The 20,958-nt window shown below is 36.2% G+C and overlaps 1 protein-coding gene across 1 annotated transcript; it reads right to left on the bottom strand.

Moving 5' to 3' along the window:
* Positions 1 to 6,292: 6,292 nt before the first annotated feature.
* On the bottom strand, positions 6,293 to 9,095 carry LOC149253430 (putative LRR receptor-like serine/threonine-protein kinase At1g51880). The gene is made up of 6 exons (XM_089454474.1): positions 8,266 to 9,095; positions 7,586 to 8,058; positions 7,350 to 7,500; positions 7,182 to 7,253; positions 6,722 to 6,790; positions 6,293 to 6,368 (listed from the first exon to the last, which is right to left on the bottom strand). Exons 1-6 carry the CDS (start codon positions 8,505 to 8,507, stop codon positions 6,293 to 6,295), a joined length of 1,083 nt encoding a protein of 360 aa, XP_089310600.1. The 5' UTR covers positions 8,508 to 9,095.
* Positions 9,096 to 20,958: the final 11,863 nt, after the last annotated feature.

Genomic DNA, 20,958 nt, shown 5'->3' with positions numbered 1-20,958 from the left:
ACTTTTGTTAAACTGTAATTTCAACGGCGCGGAGTTTTTTTTGGAAAACCGGCCTGGTCTCCCCGCACCACCATTCGCAGAAGGCGGTATCCGTGAAGGGAGACCCGACACAATCAGAAGGAGCCACGCGTCCCATGTACGAACACCCCAAAACCATTTTCCCCGGACGGTAACGAGCGTTTGGTTTGCCGGAGGAGGGTGTGCGAATTCCGTCAGATCGAGTTTGGAGGCTCAGATCGCCGCGAAGCTGCGCGGACTTTATCGACTGGGCCCGATGCGCTGTGGTGGCGACACGTGGCACCGGCCTACGTCAAATCAGTTTTTGCGTGCAGTGTTTGGTTTTTCCCGTTGACCGCAGAGAAGAAGAATTTATGGAATTTAATGCTGTTCGTAGTTTTTTTTGGTGAGGCCTTTAAATGAGATAATGGGCATACGTCCCACATCTTTAATAAGGTTATGGGCATGTTGTCGTATATGTTTTTACATATATGTTTTCACATATGTTGTAAGTGAATGTCTGCGTCTTGTAGTGGACAATGCTTGGTGTGGTGTGGCTGTGCGCGTTGTATTTTTTTTGGGTGTGGATTGTGCCCGTGTGGAAGTTGAAAAACCAGGGAATGGCATAAAACATGGATGGAGCCTGCGCACGATGTTTGTGTGGTATTTTTTTTATTATGTAGTTTTGTTTTTATGTGTATTGTGGCTGCGGCAGTGCACAATGGTGTGGGCTGTAGTTGACATTGTAGTATTGTCTCTGCGCACGATGTGTGCGAGATTTATATGCACAGCAGTGCAAGTGTAAAAAAAACTACAATAGGACTATAATTTTTTTTTGTTCATGAAAATGTATTGAACGCACAGCAGTGCGAGAAGTTAAAGAAAACAGGGATGTAATGGTTTTGCTCGCCATTGTAAAACAGAGGAACAGCAAGAAATTTTGTAATACCCACAGCAGTGGAAGACGAGAACCTGTGAGAGAGAGACAGAGTTTCTCCGGTGAATCCCTCTCTGTGCAGAGGATGAAATGTATATCAGTTTTTTTATTTAAATCAATAGAAACTGTTTTATGGCTGTTGTAATGGACTGTTATGAGCATATTTGTTTTAATAGCTTCGCTGTGCAAAGGTCCTGGACAAAGAAACAGAGCACTGTCTCTGTGGTGAATATTTTTATTTGGTTTTGGTATTTCTCCATGTGAAAATACCCAACAGTGGTATCAGAGCTAGTCCAGGCTCTTTGAAGGCTCAAAGACGCTGAAGGAAGGAGTTGTTGCAGCAGAAAAAAATTCTCCAGCAGAGTGAAGATTCAGTCAAGGATTCAGGTATTTCTCAGATCAAGTTTTTTTTGTGTTACTGTTATAGAAACAGTCAGTGATTAAAAAAAACACAGTCAAGTATTTAAAGCCTAGATAAGAATGGCAAGGTCAAAGAAGAAAGCCTCCAGGGCTGTTAAAAATGTGTCCCCCCCCTCTACTAAATTAGAAGGCAATATGTTTGAAAGCATTGTATTTGAGGTTCCAAAGTTTGATGGAAACTTTGATGTATGGGAAATAATGATGAGGGCTTTCCTAATGTCTGAGGGCATTGAAGTCTGGGAGTCAGTGATTGATGACAGCCAGATGGATAAAGAATCCATGGAGTATGATGCACAAGCAGCAAAACTAATCTTGGATGGACTCCCTGATTCAGTGAAGAAGAATCTTGGAAAATACACATCAGCAAAGGATATTTGGGACAGACTGCATGACCTTCATGCAAAGGGAGCACTGACCATGACAATGGGTCAAGATGAACCCATAATAGAAGCTGAGAATGAGAAGCTTGACCTCATCAAGCTTCAAGTAAAAGAAAGGGATGAAGAGCTTGCCAAGCTTAAGAAGGAACTTGAAGAAAGCAAGAGGGAACATTATGAAGAAGTCATATCCATGACAAATCAGCTGAATGAAGCAAGGAAGCAGGTAGATGCCTTGTCAAGTCAACTTGAACAAAGGCACATGAGGGTGAACAAACTTGTGGAAGAGATTGGACAATATAAGGTAGAGGTATCCTCCCTTAAGTCCGAACTACAAGAAGCCAGGAAGCAGGCACAAGGAGCTGAAAAGAAAATGAAGAGCAGTCAAGCAAAAGATGAAGAAATCTCCAAAATGAAGACTGATATTATCTCCTTCAAAGTAGTAGCAGCTGAAGCTACTCGTAGCAAGGAAGAAACTGAGGAACAACTAACAAAGAAAAATAATGTATGTGAAAAGTTGGAAGAAGAGATTGTCCTCCTCAGGAAGAAGGTTGAAGGGATGAACAAGATCATGAAGAGCTCTCAAGCTTTGGATGACATGCTCAGCTATCACAGATCTCCATATGATAAATCAGGACTTGGGTATGTAGGTGAACCCTCAAACAAGGATGAAGATGCTTTAAGCAAGGGAGATGTGAAGAAGCCAGAAAGAGATGGTGATGCTCCTAGTTCCAGCAAAGGCAAGGAGAAAAATGAAGGCAGCAATAAAAGAAATCCTGCTCCAAGTGGAAAACCAGCTCCAAGAAGAAATGTAGCTGATGTCAAAGAGGCAAGATGCAACGGTTATCATCAAAGGATCTCAAGGCAGCAAGGGTTCAGAAGTACATCAATGAAACCTCCATCTCCCAGGTACCAAAGTTCATTTTATGGTTATTGTTATGCTTGCTCAAACTTTGGTCATATGGCAAAAGATTGTAGAACATTTCATGGAGATAGATGTTGTGGTCCCCGACAATCTCCAAGAAATAATTTCACAAGAAGAAATCATGAATTCTTATTCATGAATGAAGTTGAATGTTTTAAGTGCCATAACATTGGGCATATGGCACGAGAATGTAACTTAACATGGGCTCCTATGCAAGCTAGACCCATGCAAAAGAAGAAAGTCACACAAGTATGGAGAAGGAAGGAAAGGCAACCTGAAAACCCCTTGAACTCCCCAGTGGATCTAAATTTGTTTTGAGAAGAGTCTGCCAAAAGAAGACAAGCATACACTAAAGGGGAGCTTGTAAATTTGTTTGCTGAACTGTATTAACAATCACCTTTTGATGAAGACCTTTTTATAAAGGAAAAATATGAAGTTAAATCTGCCATAAGAGCAGAGAAGAAAAGGAGGCAGCGCTCAAATGTGAAGTGCAGCAGCGCAATAAGAAGTATGCAAAGCAAGAAGAACCTCACAGCAGTGGGAAGACAGAATACAAAACAGCAGTTTGGAAATTTTTTTATGGAGCACATGCAAAGAAATGCATAAAGAAAAAACAAGGACAGCAGAATTTTAATGCACATGGGTGAATGAATATGTGAGGCAGCAGAAAATTGAAAGGGATTGCACAGCAGTGCGTTGTGAAAATAAAATGAATGAAGCTGAAGATTGTGTGAAGCAAGGGTGCATAAGAAAAGGCAGCAGCCCGTGTTAAATTTTTCTCGTGGAGAATGAAGTGCCAAGTGTATGTGCACACAGTAGTGCAAATTGCAGCAGCAACACAACAGCAAGTGTATGGACAGCAGCAGCTTGAAGAAAAGTTTTCCCATCGTGAAGAAGAAGAAGTATACAGCAAGGCAAATAAGAAAATGCAGCAGCATGAAGCTTTGTTGAAGAAATGTGTTTTTACACAGCAATGCAAATGTGAAAAATGCAGCAGCAAGAAGTTATGGACAGCAGCACAGGTAAAAGAATTTTTTTTTACAGCAGTAAATGTAAGTGCAGTGAGTGTGTTGTTTGCATATGAAATGCAAGTAAGACACAGCAAAAGTATGATTGTAATTAATGAAGGGGAGCACGCAGCAGCGCGAAGAAAAGCTTTCCCATGGTGAAGAAGGGAAGCACGCATTAGTGCACAAGTAAAGAATTCTCACACAACAGTGTGAATGTGAGAAAGGAAAGGCATAGCAACGCACATGTGATTTTTTTATTGACGCACAGCAATGCAGAGTTTGTAAAGAAATGTAAGAGCAGTGCAGGTGTAGACGCAGTAGCGTGGAGCAGACACAACAGTGTGGGGTAGATGCAGCAAAGAAGATGGCACAACAGTGTAGCAGAGAATATGTAGCAGCATAAAAGAACATTGTAATGAACTTGCACACACAGCAGTGCAATGATTGTTTGTTTTGGAACTGCATTTGAAGCAGTCATTTGGTGAAACCCTCTGTTAAAGAGGAAGGTGCTTTTCAGCACATTGTCAAGGTAAATCCCTCTATCAAGAGGATGATGCTTTTAAGCATAGTCATTAGTGAATCCCTCTGTTGAGAGGAAGATGCTTTTTAGCATTGTTTGGTAAATCCCTCTGTTAAGAGGAAGATGTTTTTACAACAGGTGAATCCCTCTGTCATGAGGAAGGTGCTCTTAAGCACAGTCACATGGTGAATCCCCCTGTCATGAGGAAGGTGCTCTTAAGCACAGTTTCAGGTTAATCCCTCTATTAAGAGGAAGACAACTTTGCTTGTTTGTGAACTGCATCAGAAGCAGTTGGTGAATCCCTCTATGTGAGGATGATATCTTTGTAACAGCAGTACTGAGGAATCCCTCTACGAGAGGAAGTGTTTGGGTATGTCCTAATGCCCAGCAGTTGAAATTAAAGGGGAGTGTTAAACTGTAATTTCAACGGCGCGGAGTTTTTTTTGGAAAACCGGCCTGGTCTCCCCGCACCACCATTCGCAGAAGGCGGTATCCGTGAAGGGAGACCCGACACAATCAGAAGGAGCCACGCGTCCCATGTACGAACACCCCAAAACCATTTTCCCCGGACGGTAACGAGCGTTTGGTTTGCCGGAGGAGGGTGTGCGAATTCCGTCAGATCGAGTTTGGAGGCTCAGATCGCCGCGAAGCTGCGCGGACTTTATCGACTGGGCCCGATGCGCTGTGGTGGCGACACGTGGCACCGGCCTACGTCAAATCAGTTTTTGCGTGCAGTGTTTGGTTTTTCCCGTTGACCGCAGAGAAGAAGAATTTATGGAATTTAATGCTGTTCGTAGTTTTTTTTGGTGAGGCCTTTAAATGAGATAATGGGCATACGTCCCACATCTTTAATAAGGTTATGGGCATGTTGTCGTATATGTTTTTACATATATGTTTTCACATATGTTGTAAGTGAAGGTCTGCGTCTTGTAGTGGACAATGCTTGGTGTGGTGTGGCTGTGCGCGTTGTATTTTTTTTGGGTGTGGATTGTGCCCGTGTGGAAGTTGAAAAACCAGGGAATGGCATAAAACATGGATGGAGCCTGCGCACGATGTTTGTGTGGTATTTTTTTTATTATGTAGTTTTGTTTTTATGTGTATTGTGGCTGCGGCAGTGCACAATGGTGTGGGCTGTAGTTGACATTGTAGTATTGTCTCTGCGCACGATGTGTGCGAGATTTATATGCACAGCAGTGCAAGTGTAAAAAAAACTACAATAGGACTGTAATTTTTTTTTGTTCATGAAAATGTATTGAACGCACAGCAGTGCGAGAAGTTAAAGAAAACAGGGATGTAATGGTTTTGCTCGCCATTGTAAAACAGAGGAACAGCAAGAAATTTTGTAATACCCACAGCAGTGGAAGACGAGAACCTGTGAGAGAGAGACAGAGTTTCTCCGGTGAATCCCTCTCTGTGCAGAGGATGAAATGTATATCAGTTTTTTTATTTTAATCAATAGAAACTGTTTTATGGTTGTTGTAATGGACTGTTATGAGCATATTTGTTTTAATAGCTTCGCTGTGCAAAGGTCCTGGACAAAGAAACGGAGCACTGTCTCTGTGGTGAATATTTTTATTTGGTTTTGGTATTTCTCCATGTGAAAATACCCAACAACTTTTACAACAATACCCATCACTATCAACGGGATGACTAGAATTCCGCTCACAGCTTCAAGGACAGCCTTCCATTTATTCTTGTTTGAATGATGCTGAAGACATTGCCTTCCACTTATTCTTGTTTGAATTAGGTACGGGTTTCCTGAGTAACTACAACACACAAAAGAAAATATTTTTCATCATGCACTTAGATGATTAATTATAATTTCAACGAATAATTCATGAATATAAAATTGATAGGATTTACTTGAGCTTCAGCGAACAATCGAGGAAAAGCTTCGCTGGAATTACACCGCTGAAATTATTGTTTTTTATATTCCTGTTAAAATAAAATTTTGATCCCATAAAACAAAATTAAATTTTATAAAATTTAAAAGATAATAAAAAATAAATTAAATTTTCAATAAAATTAAAAAAATAAATAGAAAAATAAGATACACTTACAATTCTTTAAGGTTTTTAAATTTAGATAGCCATTCGAGAGTACCACTCAAGTTGTTGTTTTAAGGTTTTTAAATTTAGATAGCCATTCGAGAGTACCACTCAAGTTGTTGTTTTGTAAATATCTGCATAAAAATCATAATAATTTGTTATATTATAAAAATATAAACAATAAAATATATGTCATGAATATTATATATATATATATATATATATAATTAAATTTATAAAATTTAAAATCACCTTAACCTAAGTAAATTGATGAAATTCTACATTAATTCCATGATATGATCAAGGATAAATAGATAAGTACTATAAATATGATTAATTACGCAATATAATATCCACTCAAAAGTACCATTCAGTTTGTTATTTTTAGCATATCCGCTTCTCAATTAAATTAAATTTTTGTTTTATGAAAATGCTTGGCGACTTTCAAAAACTCGGAAAATGAAATTACTTTTCAAAAGAAACTTACAGGCGCTCCAACTTGGTTAAATTGGTGAAATTTGGCATGGGTCCCTTGAAATAGTTATTGTCCAGTGACCTGTTCATTTCAAAGCGAACACATAAATGCCGCGCGGATAGTTATTGCTTTCATGCGATATTCAAAAAAGCAAAGCATGACCCTTACGAGTCACGACTGGATAAAATACTGCAAAGAGAATTATCACTTGATATGATATGATATGATATGCAAAGGCAAAATATGATCCGTGAAAAAGCCGAATCGAGTTTTATGTTTCCATGTAGGAGACTAACAATCAATCAGTTCTTTACACTTCTACTGAGCAGTCATATAAAATAAAAATAAATTAAATGTATTGTAAATGTCCACTGGAATTAATCCTCATAAACTTAAAACAATTATCTTAAAATACATTTTCAAAATTAAAAAGTCATTATAAAAAAAGAAAGGAGGATCGAATTTTGCTTACACATTAACTAATGCAGTTAACTGTGAAATTTCGTTTGGCACCGTCCCTGTAAGTTTCCTTCCGGATAAATCGCTGACAACCAGAGTAAGAGTATTATCCTAACATGTTACAATTTCAACCATATATCTTGTGATTTCGGCTGTAAACAAATCGAAAAATTAAACTTACATTTCAGAAATTCTGTTGGGCAAAGTAGTGTCATCACAGCCAATTCCGTTCCAGGGTATCATATAGCAAGGGTCAGAAATCCAATCTGAAATCTGAAATCTCATCCAATCTGAAATCTGAAATCTCCTTTTGACAGCGTCAAGAGCGTCAACTGCAGATTAAGAACTAATTCGTTAGACATGGATTTATAATGTCAGTAAGTTACTCAAAACAAATTTGTTGAGGTCAAGCCTTACCGTCTTGCCAATACGTTACATTGCCGTTGCGAGCTTGCGAGTAATACTCATAAGCGTTGATTATCGGAGGCAGCGTGGAGTTACTGGTCTCAACCAGTTCAAACATATGTTGTGTTTCGCCGTCATCGAGTGCGATTGTAACCTCTAGAGCAGAATAATTGTGCATCAGAGTAATGGTTTCAGAGTCGTTTTTACCATCTAAGCGGACATAAAATGATCTCGGTTCAGACATATTCATCGTCTCGATCTCTGCAAAATACAACACCAGTAATGGATTTTCTGTGAATGAGAATGTTGGAGCCAAAGAGAATGGATCGGTTTGCGGGGTTGTAACCCATGCAGTTTGCATCACAGCAGCTGGAGGGAGGTCTTTGGTATTGGCTGTTGAAATAAGCTCTTTCACACTTACGTTCCGTGAACTACTTGCAGATTCTAACGGTATCCAGATACGATCGAATTTGTCTTGAGGATACCTGCCCAATTAACCATTCAAAGATATACATGTTAATAACTAACAAAAATTATCACAACTGCATCAAATTTTGGTGATATATCAATAATTCAATTGGGAGGTAGAAGTGGAAGTCTTGAATTTACTACAATCAGCACTGAAATTTAATACAAATTTTCACTTTTGGGTAGATTTCTGTAAGCAAATAGAAGAAGTTCAAATGGTCGACCTAACAACAGAATTCCCACCAATATCATATCTTGAGTATAAAAACAAAGGTGTTCCTGGTTTAGCGTCGTGATACATGCCATTTTGGAGCCTCCTCAATTCGATGGAAGATATAAAGGGATCATCATTCGACCACGTTCTGAACAAGCAAACGTACAGCACTTTGCCAGAAGTAACAAATATATATTCGTAATAAGATTGATTTGGATATGTAGATATCTCTATGTTTTGCGCAGAAAACATTTCCAGTGTCTGAATGGAGAAAGAGAAGCTTGCATCCTGTGGGTATCCACTAAAATTTCCAAGGACAAACCATAATCTCACGAGATGAGGCACATTAGGGGCCACGGGCAACTTATAGCAAGACCTGTTAAGGGGCTTAGGAAAATAACGTAGACTGTGCAAGTAAGAACCCAAGGCACTGGCGTCCCCTATGTCTGCTGCCTCACCGACGTCTATGTAAGCAGCGTCAGTTACCCATGTTATGTTGTTTTCTGCCGTTTAATTCGTTTTCCCTCCGCAACTAATACTTAGAAATCCTTCATATCACCAGAAAATAAACTTAGTCAACGGAAATACTCCAACATTGCAGGTCATTAGAGCATTCATGAGCATTTTCTTGAGATGACATACCTGGTTGAGCAGTAATCACAGAGAACAAACGCAAAAGCACGCCGAGGGGGACTATCCAACCCGTCCATTTGCCGTTACGAATTTTGTCCATCGCTCAACCAATTTTTATGAAATGCTCCCCAACAAGCCGATTGGACGCAGAAGGATTCTGAGCAATAGGTATACGAGTGTTATTTGCATATGCTTTTATAAGGCGGGAGTGCAAACGACTAGCTTAGTTAACATCCAAAAGATGGGACTTTGCACCTCATAATCTTTTATTCACTTGATTAATGACGTAGTTTTTTCTTATAGTGCAAACGACTAGCTTAGTTAACATCCAAAAGATGGGACTTTGCACCTCATAATCTTTTATTCACTTGATTAATGACGTAGTTTTTTCTCATAGTAAAAGATACTTTATCATTTCTTTCTTTTAAAATACCTTACAGTGCTCCCAATGTCCTACATAGACCCAATTGTCTACCAAATCCTTTGGAACACTAGATCTTTGGGTCCACACATTTGCTTGTGTGCTCTTGTCTCCTCGGTCATGCATGTTGATAGACCCGCCATGCCTCTGTGAATGGACGCGTGTTCTGACTTGAATGAAGAACAAAGTGTAACACGTTTTCAGACTTTCTTTGCGTGTCGGCTCCACACGCATTTGACTCGACGATTAAACGCATATAGCCACACATCAAAGAAAGAGATAAGAGGTACACGCGACGGGTTGAATCTGAACCCACTTTACACGGTAATAAATCAACAGAGATGTTAAAACTGGCCGCACCTTTTTGCCGTGAAGATGGTAAAGTTTGTGTAGATCATGAATGTATACTAATTGAATTTGAAAGTTATTTTCTCTTTGTCTTTGTTATATAGTTTTATATATATATATATATATATAATTAAATTAAATTAGAATAACAATATATCTATTTTTTAAAGTGTGTTATAGGCAAAGTTTCTTAACAGAAATTAGCATTTTTATTTTAATGATTTTGTTTATGTAAAATTACATTATACTTTTTAGCATTTTTATTTTAATGATTTTGTTTATGTAAAATTACATTATACTTTTGTATAATTATTGTTGGAGGTATTGTTGTCCTCCAACATAGTAAAATAAAAATAAAAAATAGAGAAATATTTGATAAGACACTAGTCATTATAATTTCTTAATTTAAAAATAAAATTAAAAAAAGAGTTATTTTTTTTTTATTTCATTTTAATGAGTTTGATACATGGATTTATAGTTTTTATGTTTAAAATTTTTTGTATTTGTCTTTATTTTTTTTCAGAAAATCTTTTTTCAATGGTTTTGATTTATGTATCTATAGTTCTCAAGTCTGAAAAATTAGGCTTTACTTTTGTATAATTATTGTTATTCTCTAAAGTATTTCATACCCAATCAATCGTTTGTGTGTATATATATATATATATATATCAAACCAAAATTACCTTTATTTATTGTTGTCCTCCCACATGAGAGTGTTTTTGTGAAAGTGTATTAATTTATTTAAAGCTTTTGTGAATGGTCCTTATGTTTGAAAATATAAGTTTTATTCTTTTATGTCTTATTATAAGCAAATTAAAAAAAAAAAAAAAAAAATCTCATTTTGATGATTTTGGTTCATGTATTTATAGTACTTATCTAAAATGTTATGCTTTGTTTTTTATAATTATCTATTATGTAAACCAGCATAGGTGATTCTTAACTTAGGATTTACCAAGATAGAGTGCAAGCATTTACTCAAGTTCAATCTTTAAACATTTTTTGAGTGCAAAACTTGATGAAAGATTTACACCTTCGGATCTATCAAGATAAAGTGCAAATATTTACTCAAGTTCAATCTTTAAACCTTTTTTTTAGTGCAAAACTTGAAGAAAATTTTACACCTCAAGAGATTTGATCTATCTAAACACTTAATAGATCCAAAGTTAAAATAGATCTACATTGATTTTAATAAACTTTATTAAAAATAACTTAACATAAAAACATTCACTCAATAGCATAGACACATAAGGCATGTGAAGATAATATTTTTAACTTATATTTAGCTTTTCTTTCTGTGTGTACCACTAAAAGCATGCAGACATCGGAACAATATTCTTATCTCATAGAATTTTTATACATGTGGCAATTATATGAGGAATACACATTCAAACGGTTAAAAATATCTTAGTTAATTTTGATTTTATTTTAACATTTTAAAAGAAAAATGATAATAGGTTTATTAAGATTTTTAGATATTATTTGATTTTAAAAAATAACAATTATTTAAACTCAATTCAATTAATATGAAAAGATATAAATATCAAGAGATGATGAGAAATGACTAATAAACCTCTAGGCAATTAACTAAGAGGCTCTCTTAGTAGGCAATTAACTAAGAGGCTCTCTTAAAAGGAAATGTGCAAGATCAAAAGTTAAGTTATTAGACTTGTTGGAAGTAATGCTTCCGTGTCACGTGTTCCTTGTGTATTACAAGTTGTCCGTGAGTATTCCGAGGTGTTATTCTAGATGTGGTTGTTTCCCATGTATATGAGTTGTTGTTGTGTCATGTCTCAGTCATAGATCCACTTTCTCATGATCTAGATTTGTCGAAGGCAGTAATTTCTATCCTATATATATGTAACTTCTGTGATCAATAAATATATGAGAGTGATTTTTGTTGTGTGTAAATTTTCTCTCTCTTTCTATTTTTCTAACATGGTATAAGAGTTGGTGCCGGCTTGACTCCTTCAAGGGAGGGCCAGTAAGGAATATGTGAGGGATCCCGAGTTTATTATTTCTATACATATTAGTATATATGTCTGAGAGTTTATTTCTAGTGTGTGAAATTGTTTGTGATCGTGTGCGTGTAGATTAGTTTGTTGTTTGCAGCTTCTTCAAACATCGTTAGGTCCTTCCATCATATTTCTATTTGTAAAGTTTTCTTTGTGCTTCTCTTCTCGGAACCTCCAAAGGAATTAAATTCATGTTTGGATGGTTTTGTCAAAGTTGTGTGCACTATCATATTATAAATTTTCAAAACCATGCCCACAAACTATACATGCAAGTGCACAGATCTGGATTTGAGATATGGATTTGAGATTTGGTGCGGATGAGTTTCAAGTGGCCAATGATATATGTCGAAAGTGTTAAAATTGGAGGCAGATCTCAATTCTTCGCTTCTACAGGGAAGAGATCTTTGTGTCAGATGTTTCTGTTGCAATCTTGTTTCGATCTCAAATTTTGGAGTTTGCATTTTAAAAAGGGTTGGTCATTCTTAAACTAGAAGCTCTAGCGTCTGAAACATCAATTCTTGTGTGTTAGTAAGGTCAAGTTGTTTGATCAACTTTTGACCACATTCAATATCCAAACCCCCATCCTAGCAACTAATGGATAACCGAAAGTGAAAGTGAAATATCTGGCAGATGGTGGTTGGTCCATATGATGGTTCATTACTTGACGAATCTTATGGTGGAAGCCCCGACGAGTCGAGGTGTCAATATTGTTGATGTTGGAAAGTTCATCAACGATGGTCAAAGGCAGTTACATTTTAAATGGAGGTCAAGTGACAACTCAAAGATGTGGTGGTGAAATAGCAGTGTTTGCAAGATTCCAGAGTGGATGTGAGTGCTGATGGAGACCAGTCATAGATGATTATCCTTCTTGTTGTCATATGTGTTTTTAATGTTTTCCATGTAAGAATTAAGGGAGGGTGTTGGAAGTAATGCTTCCATGTCATGTGTTCCATGTGTATTACAAGTTGTCAGTGAGTATTATGAGGTGTTATTGTGTCGAGAGGCGTATTCTACAACCAAGTATGACCCCAATGTGTAAGTATTTCATGTCCTAAAAAATAATAAAAATAATTTTTACTAATGTAGGCCAAAACATTAGCTTGAATCTTAAATTATATATAACTTGAATCTTTAGATTATATATAACTTTTTAATCTTATTAATAATCTAAGAATAATTATTAAAATATAATTATGTATTATTATATATAATTAGAATTATCTCATGTGTTTAATAGTTCCTGAATTTGAATAGATCATAAATTTCCACGTCAGAGTTCTAATATTTGAAAATATTAATTTGTGTAATTTTATTAAATTTTGTTACCATGCCATAAAAAATTATTAAATCTAATATTAATATTATTAAATTTAATAAATTTGAATTAATACAATTTTAAATTTAATATGATATTCAATTTTTTGTATATATATATGGAGGGAAGAATAAAGATATAAAGTGATAGAGGTGGAGAGATAGAGGGACAGACAAGGGAGAGATGTAGATAAAATGAAGGAGAGGGGAGACGGGGAATAAAGTGAGTGAGAGAGAGAGAGAGAGAGAGAGCGGGGGGAGAGGGCGAGAGAGGGACAAGGCTGGAGAGAAGAGAGAGAGAGAGTGAGAGAGAGATGGGGGGAGAGAGAGGGTGGTAGGAGGGAAAATGAGAGAGGGGAAAGACTAGAGATAGGACCTGAGAGAGAGGGGGAGAGAGGTAAGGATGAAGAGGGAGGGACAAAGTGATGGAATTGGAGGGGGAGAGAGGTAAGGATGAAAAGGGAGGGACAAAGTGATGGATTTGGAGGGGGAGAGAGGAAGTGAAGAAGAAAGACAAAGAGAGAGAAAAGTGGAGAGAGGGAGAGAGAGAGAGAGAGAGAGAGAGAGAGAGAGAGTGATAAGGGAGAGATGGAGAGAGTATGTTTATGTTTTGGGGCGAGATAGAGAGACAAAGAAGGAGATATGGAAGGAAGGGGGAAGCAAAGGACATAGAAGGAGAGAGGAAGGGATATAATGATAAAGTTGGAGGGTAAAGAGAGTGAGAGAGGGGGGAGAGAGACAAAGGGAGGTGAGACAGAAAGGGAGAGAGATGAAGGAAGAGAGAGAGAAGGTGAGAGAGAGAAGGAGAGAGGAAGGGAGCGAGAGATGGATTTGGAGAGTAAGAGAGAGACAAGTAAGAAGAAATACATAGAGAGAGAAAGGTGGAGAGAGAGAGGGAAGAAGAGAGAGATAAAGAGAGGGAGGGAGATATATATATATATATAGATAGAGAGAGAGAGAGAGAGAGAGAGTGTGTGTGTTTGGAGGGGGGTGAGATAGAGAGACAAAGAAGGAGAGGTGGAAGGAGATATAGATATAAATAGAGGGGGGGAGAGGGAAGAACATTTCTTGAACTAGATGCATTAATTTCAATGTAGATTATGATTTCTAATTCTATTTGATCGCTTTCACTAGATGCATTGATTTCAATTTAGATGTTCATTTCTAATCCTATTTGATTTCTTGTTCTAGATGAATTTATTTTAGCGTAGATGGTGATTTCGAATCTAATTTGATTGCTTGCACTAAATGAATTTATTTTAGTGTAGATGTTGATTTCTAATTATATTTGATTTCTTGCACTAAATGCATTAATTTCAGTGTAGATGTTGGTTTCTAATATTATTTAATTGCTTGCATTATATGCATTAATTTTAGTGTAGATGTTGTTTTCTAATCATATTTGATTACTTGCATTAGAGGGATTAGATTTTGTAAATCTTGAGACTATAAATTGTTAAAAATATTTTCAAGATTAGATCAATGGGGAGAGAGGGAAGAAAATGTCTTGCACTAGATGCATTGATTTCAGTGTAGATGTTGATTTCTAATTATATTTGATTTCTTGCAATAGTTGCATTGATTTTAATGCAGATGTGTATTTCTAATCCTATTTGATTGCTTGCACTAGATGCATGGATTTCAGTGTAGATGTGGATTTCTAATCCTATTTGATTGATTTTGTTGTAGATATTGTTTTCTAATCCTATTTAATTGTTTGCATTAGATGTTATTAATCTTGAAGCTGTAGATTATATATATATATAAAGGTATATATATATATATATATATATATATATATATATATATATATAAAGGTATATTTAGTAATATGTAGAGGGACACTATTAAGAAATAATTAGCTTTCAAAGGTTGCAATACCTAGAATTAAAATGAAAAAGTTGTGCAAAATGAATCCTCCTGCAAAGTGAAAATTAATCCTTGGCAAGATCGTTCTTCATCCCTAACTAATTACTAATAGCCAATTACATATATTCAAAATTACTAATAGAGTAATTTCTTACAACAACATATTCAAAATATTTATAAGAGGAAAATTTGTATTTATAAACATCAAAACATATCAAAATATTCTTGAAGGAGATGTGATAATTGTTTGGAGAAACAAATAATGTAAATATTCTACAAATCTGGCCACTCATTAAAAGAAATTCAAAAAAACATCAGTTCTTGACTTTGCAAAATAAACTATAGATAAAATAAATAAATAAATAAAATAAAAATAAAAAATATCAAAATATTCTTGAAGGAAATAAATTATTTCAAACATAAACAAAAAAACAAATTATTTCAAGCGCAATCTTAACACAGTAAATTATTAAAACTACTCTTCATGATATATTTTGTAATATTTTGAGGAACGTTATTTAGAATTAATTAATTGTCAAAAGTTGTGATACCTAAACTTAAATGAAATAGATGTGCAATATCAATCTTCCTGCAAACTATTGACAAAATTGTCTCCCTTCTTCATCACCAACTACTAATAAACAATTACATACACATATAAAAATATAACACAACAATTGTAACATTCACAAACATTACTATCGAAATCCAAACACATAAACACCCAAACCACTCAAAGCATCCAAACGCAGATGTATAAACCATTCAAGGAATGAAACATAAACCAAAATAAAGAAGAGAATGATATGATCATGCCAAGTAAAAAAACATAATGTGAAATTTGAATTTTTATCTCAAACATATACATAATAATGATAATATAAAAATGTGACATTGTTTCCCTCAACTGGAACCAGATTTGATCCATCTAACCCTGGATCTATCATGGGAAGAGAGGGATCAAATCCCTCAAGGTGCAAGCCTTTCCTCAAGTTCTTGTTGACGAAGATGGACCCACCAACATGCCAGGGGATCTCCCCAGTAAGAAGTCCCAACTAGACCTCAGACCGTTTGGTGTAGGAGTCCCAACAGTGGGTTGTATGATATCACCTTAACCGCAGTTGCACGCAGAGGTAAGTAGGATGTCCTTGTTTGTAGCAAGGGTGTTAGGAGACCAGCTCACAAAAAGATAGAAAAGATAGATCAATGCTTGAGAATTCAGCCTCTTCGAGGGGGCAATCTCCTTTACATTACACAAATGAAGAATTCTTGGATGATACAAATGACTAAACCTCCTTTCTATATATAGGAGTCTAAGGGGTCACAATATAATCAAGCCAACATAACATTAATAAAACAAGGCCACAAAAATAACAATATTGGGTTTCTATGGGGCATACTAATAATAATGTGGGGACAATAGGGGCACAATAATAACAATAAGGGATACAATGACAATAGTAATGGGGGAATCACTAGCATTATAGGGGCCTAACATGCCCCTCTCCTTCCGAAAAGCTTGTCCTCAACGCTTGAGTAGTTATGGATGCTTCTGTATAAAATTCTCATCCTTCCATGTGGAATCTTCAGTGGATATGTTCTTCCACTTGATGAGATACTCTAAAATTGATCAATTTCGTAGTTGTCGAGTTCTTGTTTCTGTGACTGCTTCGGGTTCCAATATGATTTTTCCTTCCTCGTCAAGTTATAGCAATATTGTTTGAATTGGGAGCTTGTCACCTATAACCTTCTTTAAACATGAAACATGGAAAACTAGGTGCACTCGGGAAGCTGCATGAAGCTCTAATTTGTATGCCATATTACCAATCTTTTGCAACACCTTGTATAGACCATAATACTTTGGTGATAATTTATTATCCTTATTAGCTTGCTTGAGGGACATTTGTTTATATGGTTGTAGCCGTAGGAATACCCAGTCACCTACATCAAAACTTCTTTTGCTATGATGTTGATCTGCCTATTGTTTCATTCTATTCTACGCCAATGTGAGGTTATCCTTTAAGAGTTGGAGAAATTGTTGTTGATGCTCGATGTGATGTTCCACTGCTTGAACCTTAGAATTTTCTCTTAAATATGATGTGATGGATGGTGGATGATATCCATAAAGTGTCATAAATGGGGTCATTTTTGCTGCAGTATGGAAGGAAGTGTTATACCACCATTCAACTAGGGGCAACCATTTGACCCATTGTGTCTGTTTATTAGATACAAAGCAACGAAGATATCCTTCCAAACATTTGTTTACTATCTCAGTTTTCCCATCAGATTGAGGATGATAAGATGAGCTATGAGCTAACTGAGTACCGAGACAAGAAAATAATTATGTCCAAAAATTTCTAGTGAAAATGGGATCTCTGTCGCTTACAATAATCTTTGGGTTTCCATGTAGCTTTTGAATTGTTTCCATAAATGCAGTAGAAACTGTACTGGCTTTAAATGGATGTGATAATCAACAAAAGTGTGCATACTTGGTAAGTCTGTCAACTACCACCATGATGACACTCTTTCCTTCGGACTTGGGTAAACCTGTGATAAAATCCATTGAAACCTCCTCCCAACATTGGCTTGGAATGGATAAAGGTTGTAATAGACCTGGGGTCTTAATTGTTTCAACTTTATTTTGTTGGCAAACCAAACATTCCGCCACAAACTTTTGAATATCCGATTTAAGGCCATCCCAAAAAAATTCCTTCTTAACCCTGTGGTAAGTTTTTAAAAATTCTGAGTGTGCTCCTAAGGGAGAAGTGTGCAATTCCATAAGAATCTTTTGTTTGAGTTGGGAATTCTTACATAGGTATAAGCGATCTTTGTACCATAACGAATCATTTTTCCAGCTAAATGTATTAGATGCACTGGGATCTTGTTGTAACTTTCGAATGAGTGTCCACACTTCTTCATCATTCTTCCATTCCTCCCTTGCTTCCTTTATCCAATCTGGTTGGATGATAGAAATGGCACACAACAATGCTTCCACATCCTCATCATTTCTTGAGAGTGCATCTGCCACAACATTTTTCTTCCCTTTTTTGTAGATGATTTCAAAGTCATAACCCAACATCTTTGTGACCCATTTTTTTTGCTCTTCAGAGGATAATCTTTGTTCTAAAAAGTATTTAAGACTATCATGATCCATTTTTACCTTGAAGTGTCTTCCCATTAGGTAGGGCCGCCATTTCTTAAGTGCATGTAGTATTGCCAACATTTCCTTCTCGTAAATAGCTATGTGTAAATACTTTCCCTTGATTGGACGACTTTCGAAAGAAATGGGTCTTTCATCTTGCATTAAAACAACGCCAATTCCATTTCCTGAAGCATCACATTCCACAATAAAGGTTTTTGTGAAGTTCGGCGTAGTTAAGACCGGTGCTTGGCACATTGCCTCTTAAGATGTTCAAAGGCCTTTGTTGCTTCTAAAGTCCATGAAAATGCATCTTTCTTCAATAATGTTGTTAGAGGTGCTGCTATTCTCCCATAATCCTTAACAAACTTGCAATAATACCCTGTCAATCCAAGAAATCCTCGCAGATGCTTTATGGATGTGGGGATTTTCCATTCCTAAATGGCTTTAATTTTGCTAGGGTCTACCTTAACACCTTCATGAGATACAATATGACCCAGAGATTCCACCTCTTGTACTCCAAAGAAACATTTGGAGCTTTTTGCATATAATTGTTTCTCCTTCAATAGTTTGAGCACCTTGTCAACATGTTCAACATGATCCTTCCAAGACCTGTTGTAGATTAGTATATCATCAAAAAATGCTAACACAAATTTTCTAAGGAAGGGTTTGAAAATGGAATTCATCAAACCTTGAAATGTAGAAGGTGCATTGGTAAGGCCAAAAGGCATAACCAAAAATTCATAATGACCCTCATGAGTTCTAAATGCTATTTGCGAAATGTCTTCAGTCTTCATTCTGATTTGATGATATCCTGAATGAAGATCCAACTTGGTGAAGTAAATCGATCCATGCAATTCATCCAATAATTCATCAATGACAGGAATGGGAAATTTATCTTTAACAGTGATCTTGTTGAGCTCCCTATAATTCGGACACATGTGCCATGATCCATCCTTCTTGTGCACCAATACTACTTAAGTAGAGAAAGAACTTTGACTAGGTTGAATTATACCAACCTCTAGCATTTTTGCAACCATATGTTCAATTTCATTTTTTTGGGCATAGGGATATTTGTATAGCCTTATGTTTGGAGGAACACTTCCTAGAATCAAATGAATAGCATGATCATGATCACGAATAGGTGGGAGACCTTTGGGAGTCTCTAATACCTTAAAATGATTGTCCAAGACTTTTTGGAGATCTTGAGAAATAGATGATTTCGATATGGGAACCTCTAGCAAACGTAATTGTACAATTACACCTCGTTGTTCCTTCTTTAGAAGCTTTTTCATACCATTAGATTTGATTATATTTCCTGGTTTCCTTGCAATACCCCTTAATTCAAATTCCTTTCCTTCCACACAAAATTTCATGAAAAGTTCTTGAAAATTAAAAGCTATTGTACCCAAGGGTTGTAGCCATTGGACTCCTAGTACAACATCAGCACCACCCATTGGAATGGAAAGCATTAAGCTATTCAATACATATTTTCCCATGGATAGCTTGATATTATGGCACTTTCTAGAGCAATTTTTGGTTCCTCCACTTGCAACCATCACTTGACACTCTGGTGTTGGATATAGGAAGCAATTCAATTCCTTTGCTATCTTACAATGAATAGAATTATGGGTACTTCTCGAATCAATCAACACTATTACCTTTTTCTTCTTGATATGTCCTTCTATCTTGATAGTTTGAGGAGTGGTAATTCCAGCCAATGCATTACAAGATATGGTCGGATTCAGTTCTTCTTTATATAAGGTTTGTTCCTGGAGTATATCCTCTTCTTTTGACATTTCTTGTTCCTTTTCTTCCTCCTCTTCACAATCTATGTAGAATAATTTCTTCTTAGCACACTTATGACCTTTAGTGTATTTGCTATCACAACTGTAACAAAGCCCTTTTGCTCTTTTTTTTTCCAATTGTTGTGGTGTCAACCTTGTAGGTTATGGAAGGCTAGGGGAAACAACACTTCCATCTTTATAGTTGTGAGTGGTAGGCTTCCTGGTTGCCATAATTTTGCTTTCCATTTTTCTTGCTAACTTGAATGCCTTCTCCAAAGAATCAGGTTCCCAAAGGCGAACCTCATGTTGGATATTATCATTTAAAGTTCCTATGAATACATCAATCCTATGCTCCTGTGGAATATCGTTTACCCTTATGTTCAATTTTTGGAAGTCCTTAATGTGCTCCATCATTGAACCCTTTTGTTTGAGATTTATCAGTTGGATAAAAAAGGTGTTGCTTTTTGTATCCTCATAATGCGCTATCATTTCTTCCATAAAAATTGCCCAAGTGACAATTTGTTTACGAGAGCAAAGCCATCAATACCATTCAAACTGATTTGGTTCCAAATATAAAGTTGCAATACATATCTTTTGTGTGTTTTGCACATTATGGAGATCAAAAAATTGCTCCATCTGTAGTATCCATGTTCCGGGATCCTTGCCATCAAACTTCCTCATATCGATTTTTGGAACATGGTGGGTCTTCAATCCAACATTAGAGTATATGAAATCATGAGTAACATTTCTTTTGTTCTCATCATGAGTTTGCTTTACTACCCTTTCACCATTAGTGACCATTTCTTGTAGCAACTTATTCAAATTTATCTTCAATTCTTTCATCTTATCATCCATGCCATTCATCTTAGCATCCATGCCATTCATCTTATCTTCCATGCTATCCATATTCGCTTCCACGCCATTCATCTTGGCTTCATTTACCTTTAGTGAGAGTGAAATTTGTTGTACTTGGTCTTGTAATTTTGATATATCATGTTGCATTTCTTCCTCTTCTTCACGAGTCATGCTAGACCTTTCAGGTTGCTTACTAGGTGTTTCCATTTTCTTTCTTCGGGGCATTAATTAATGTTAATAATTCTTCACTATTCCCTTTGAATTCCTTCAAAATAATTTTTCAAACCAATCTTATGCAAAATTTTAAAAAAACTACACACCTTTT

This window comes from Pinus tabuliformis, chromosome 7 (genome assembly GCF_031772625.1).
Source record: "Pinus tabuliformis cultivar Carrire ecotype Pingquan chromosome 7, CPIR1, whole genome shotgun sequence".
NCBI classification, from domain to species: domain Eukaryota; kingdom Viridiplantae; phylum Streptophyta; class Pinopsida; order Pinales; family Pinaceae; genus Pinus; species Pinus tabuliformis.
The sequence above is the reverse complement of the archived record's forward strand: the minus strand, read 5'-3'. Positions and strand labels throughout refer to the sequence as shown.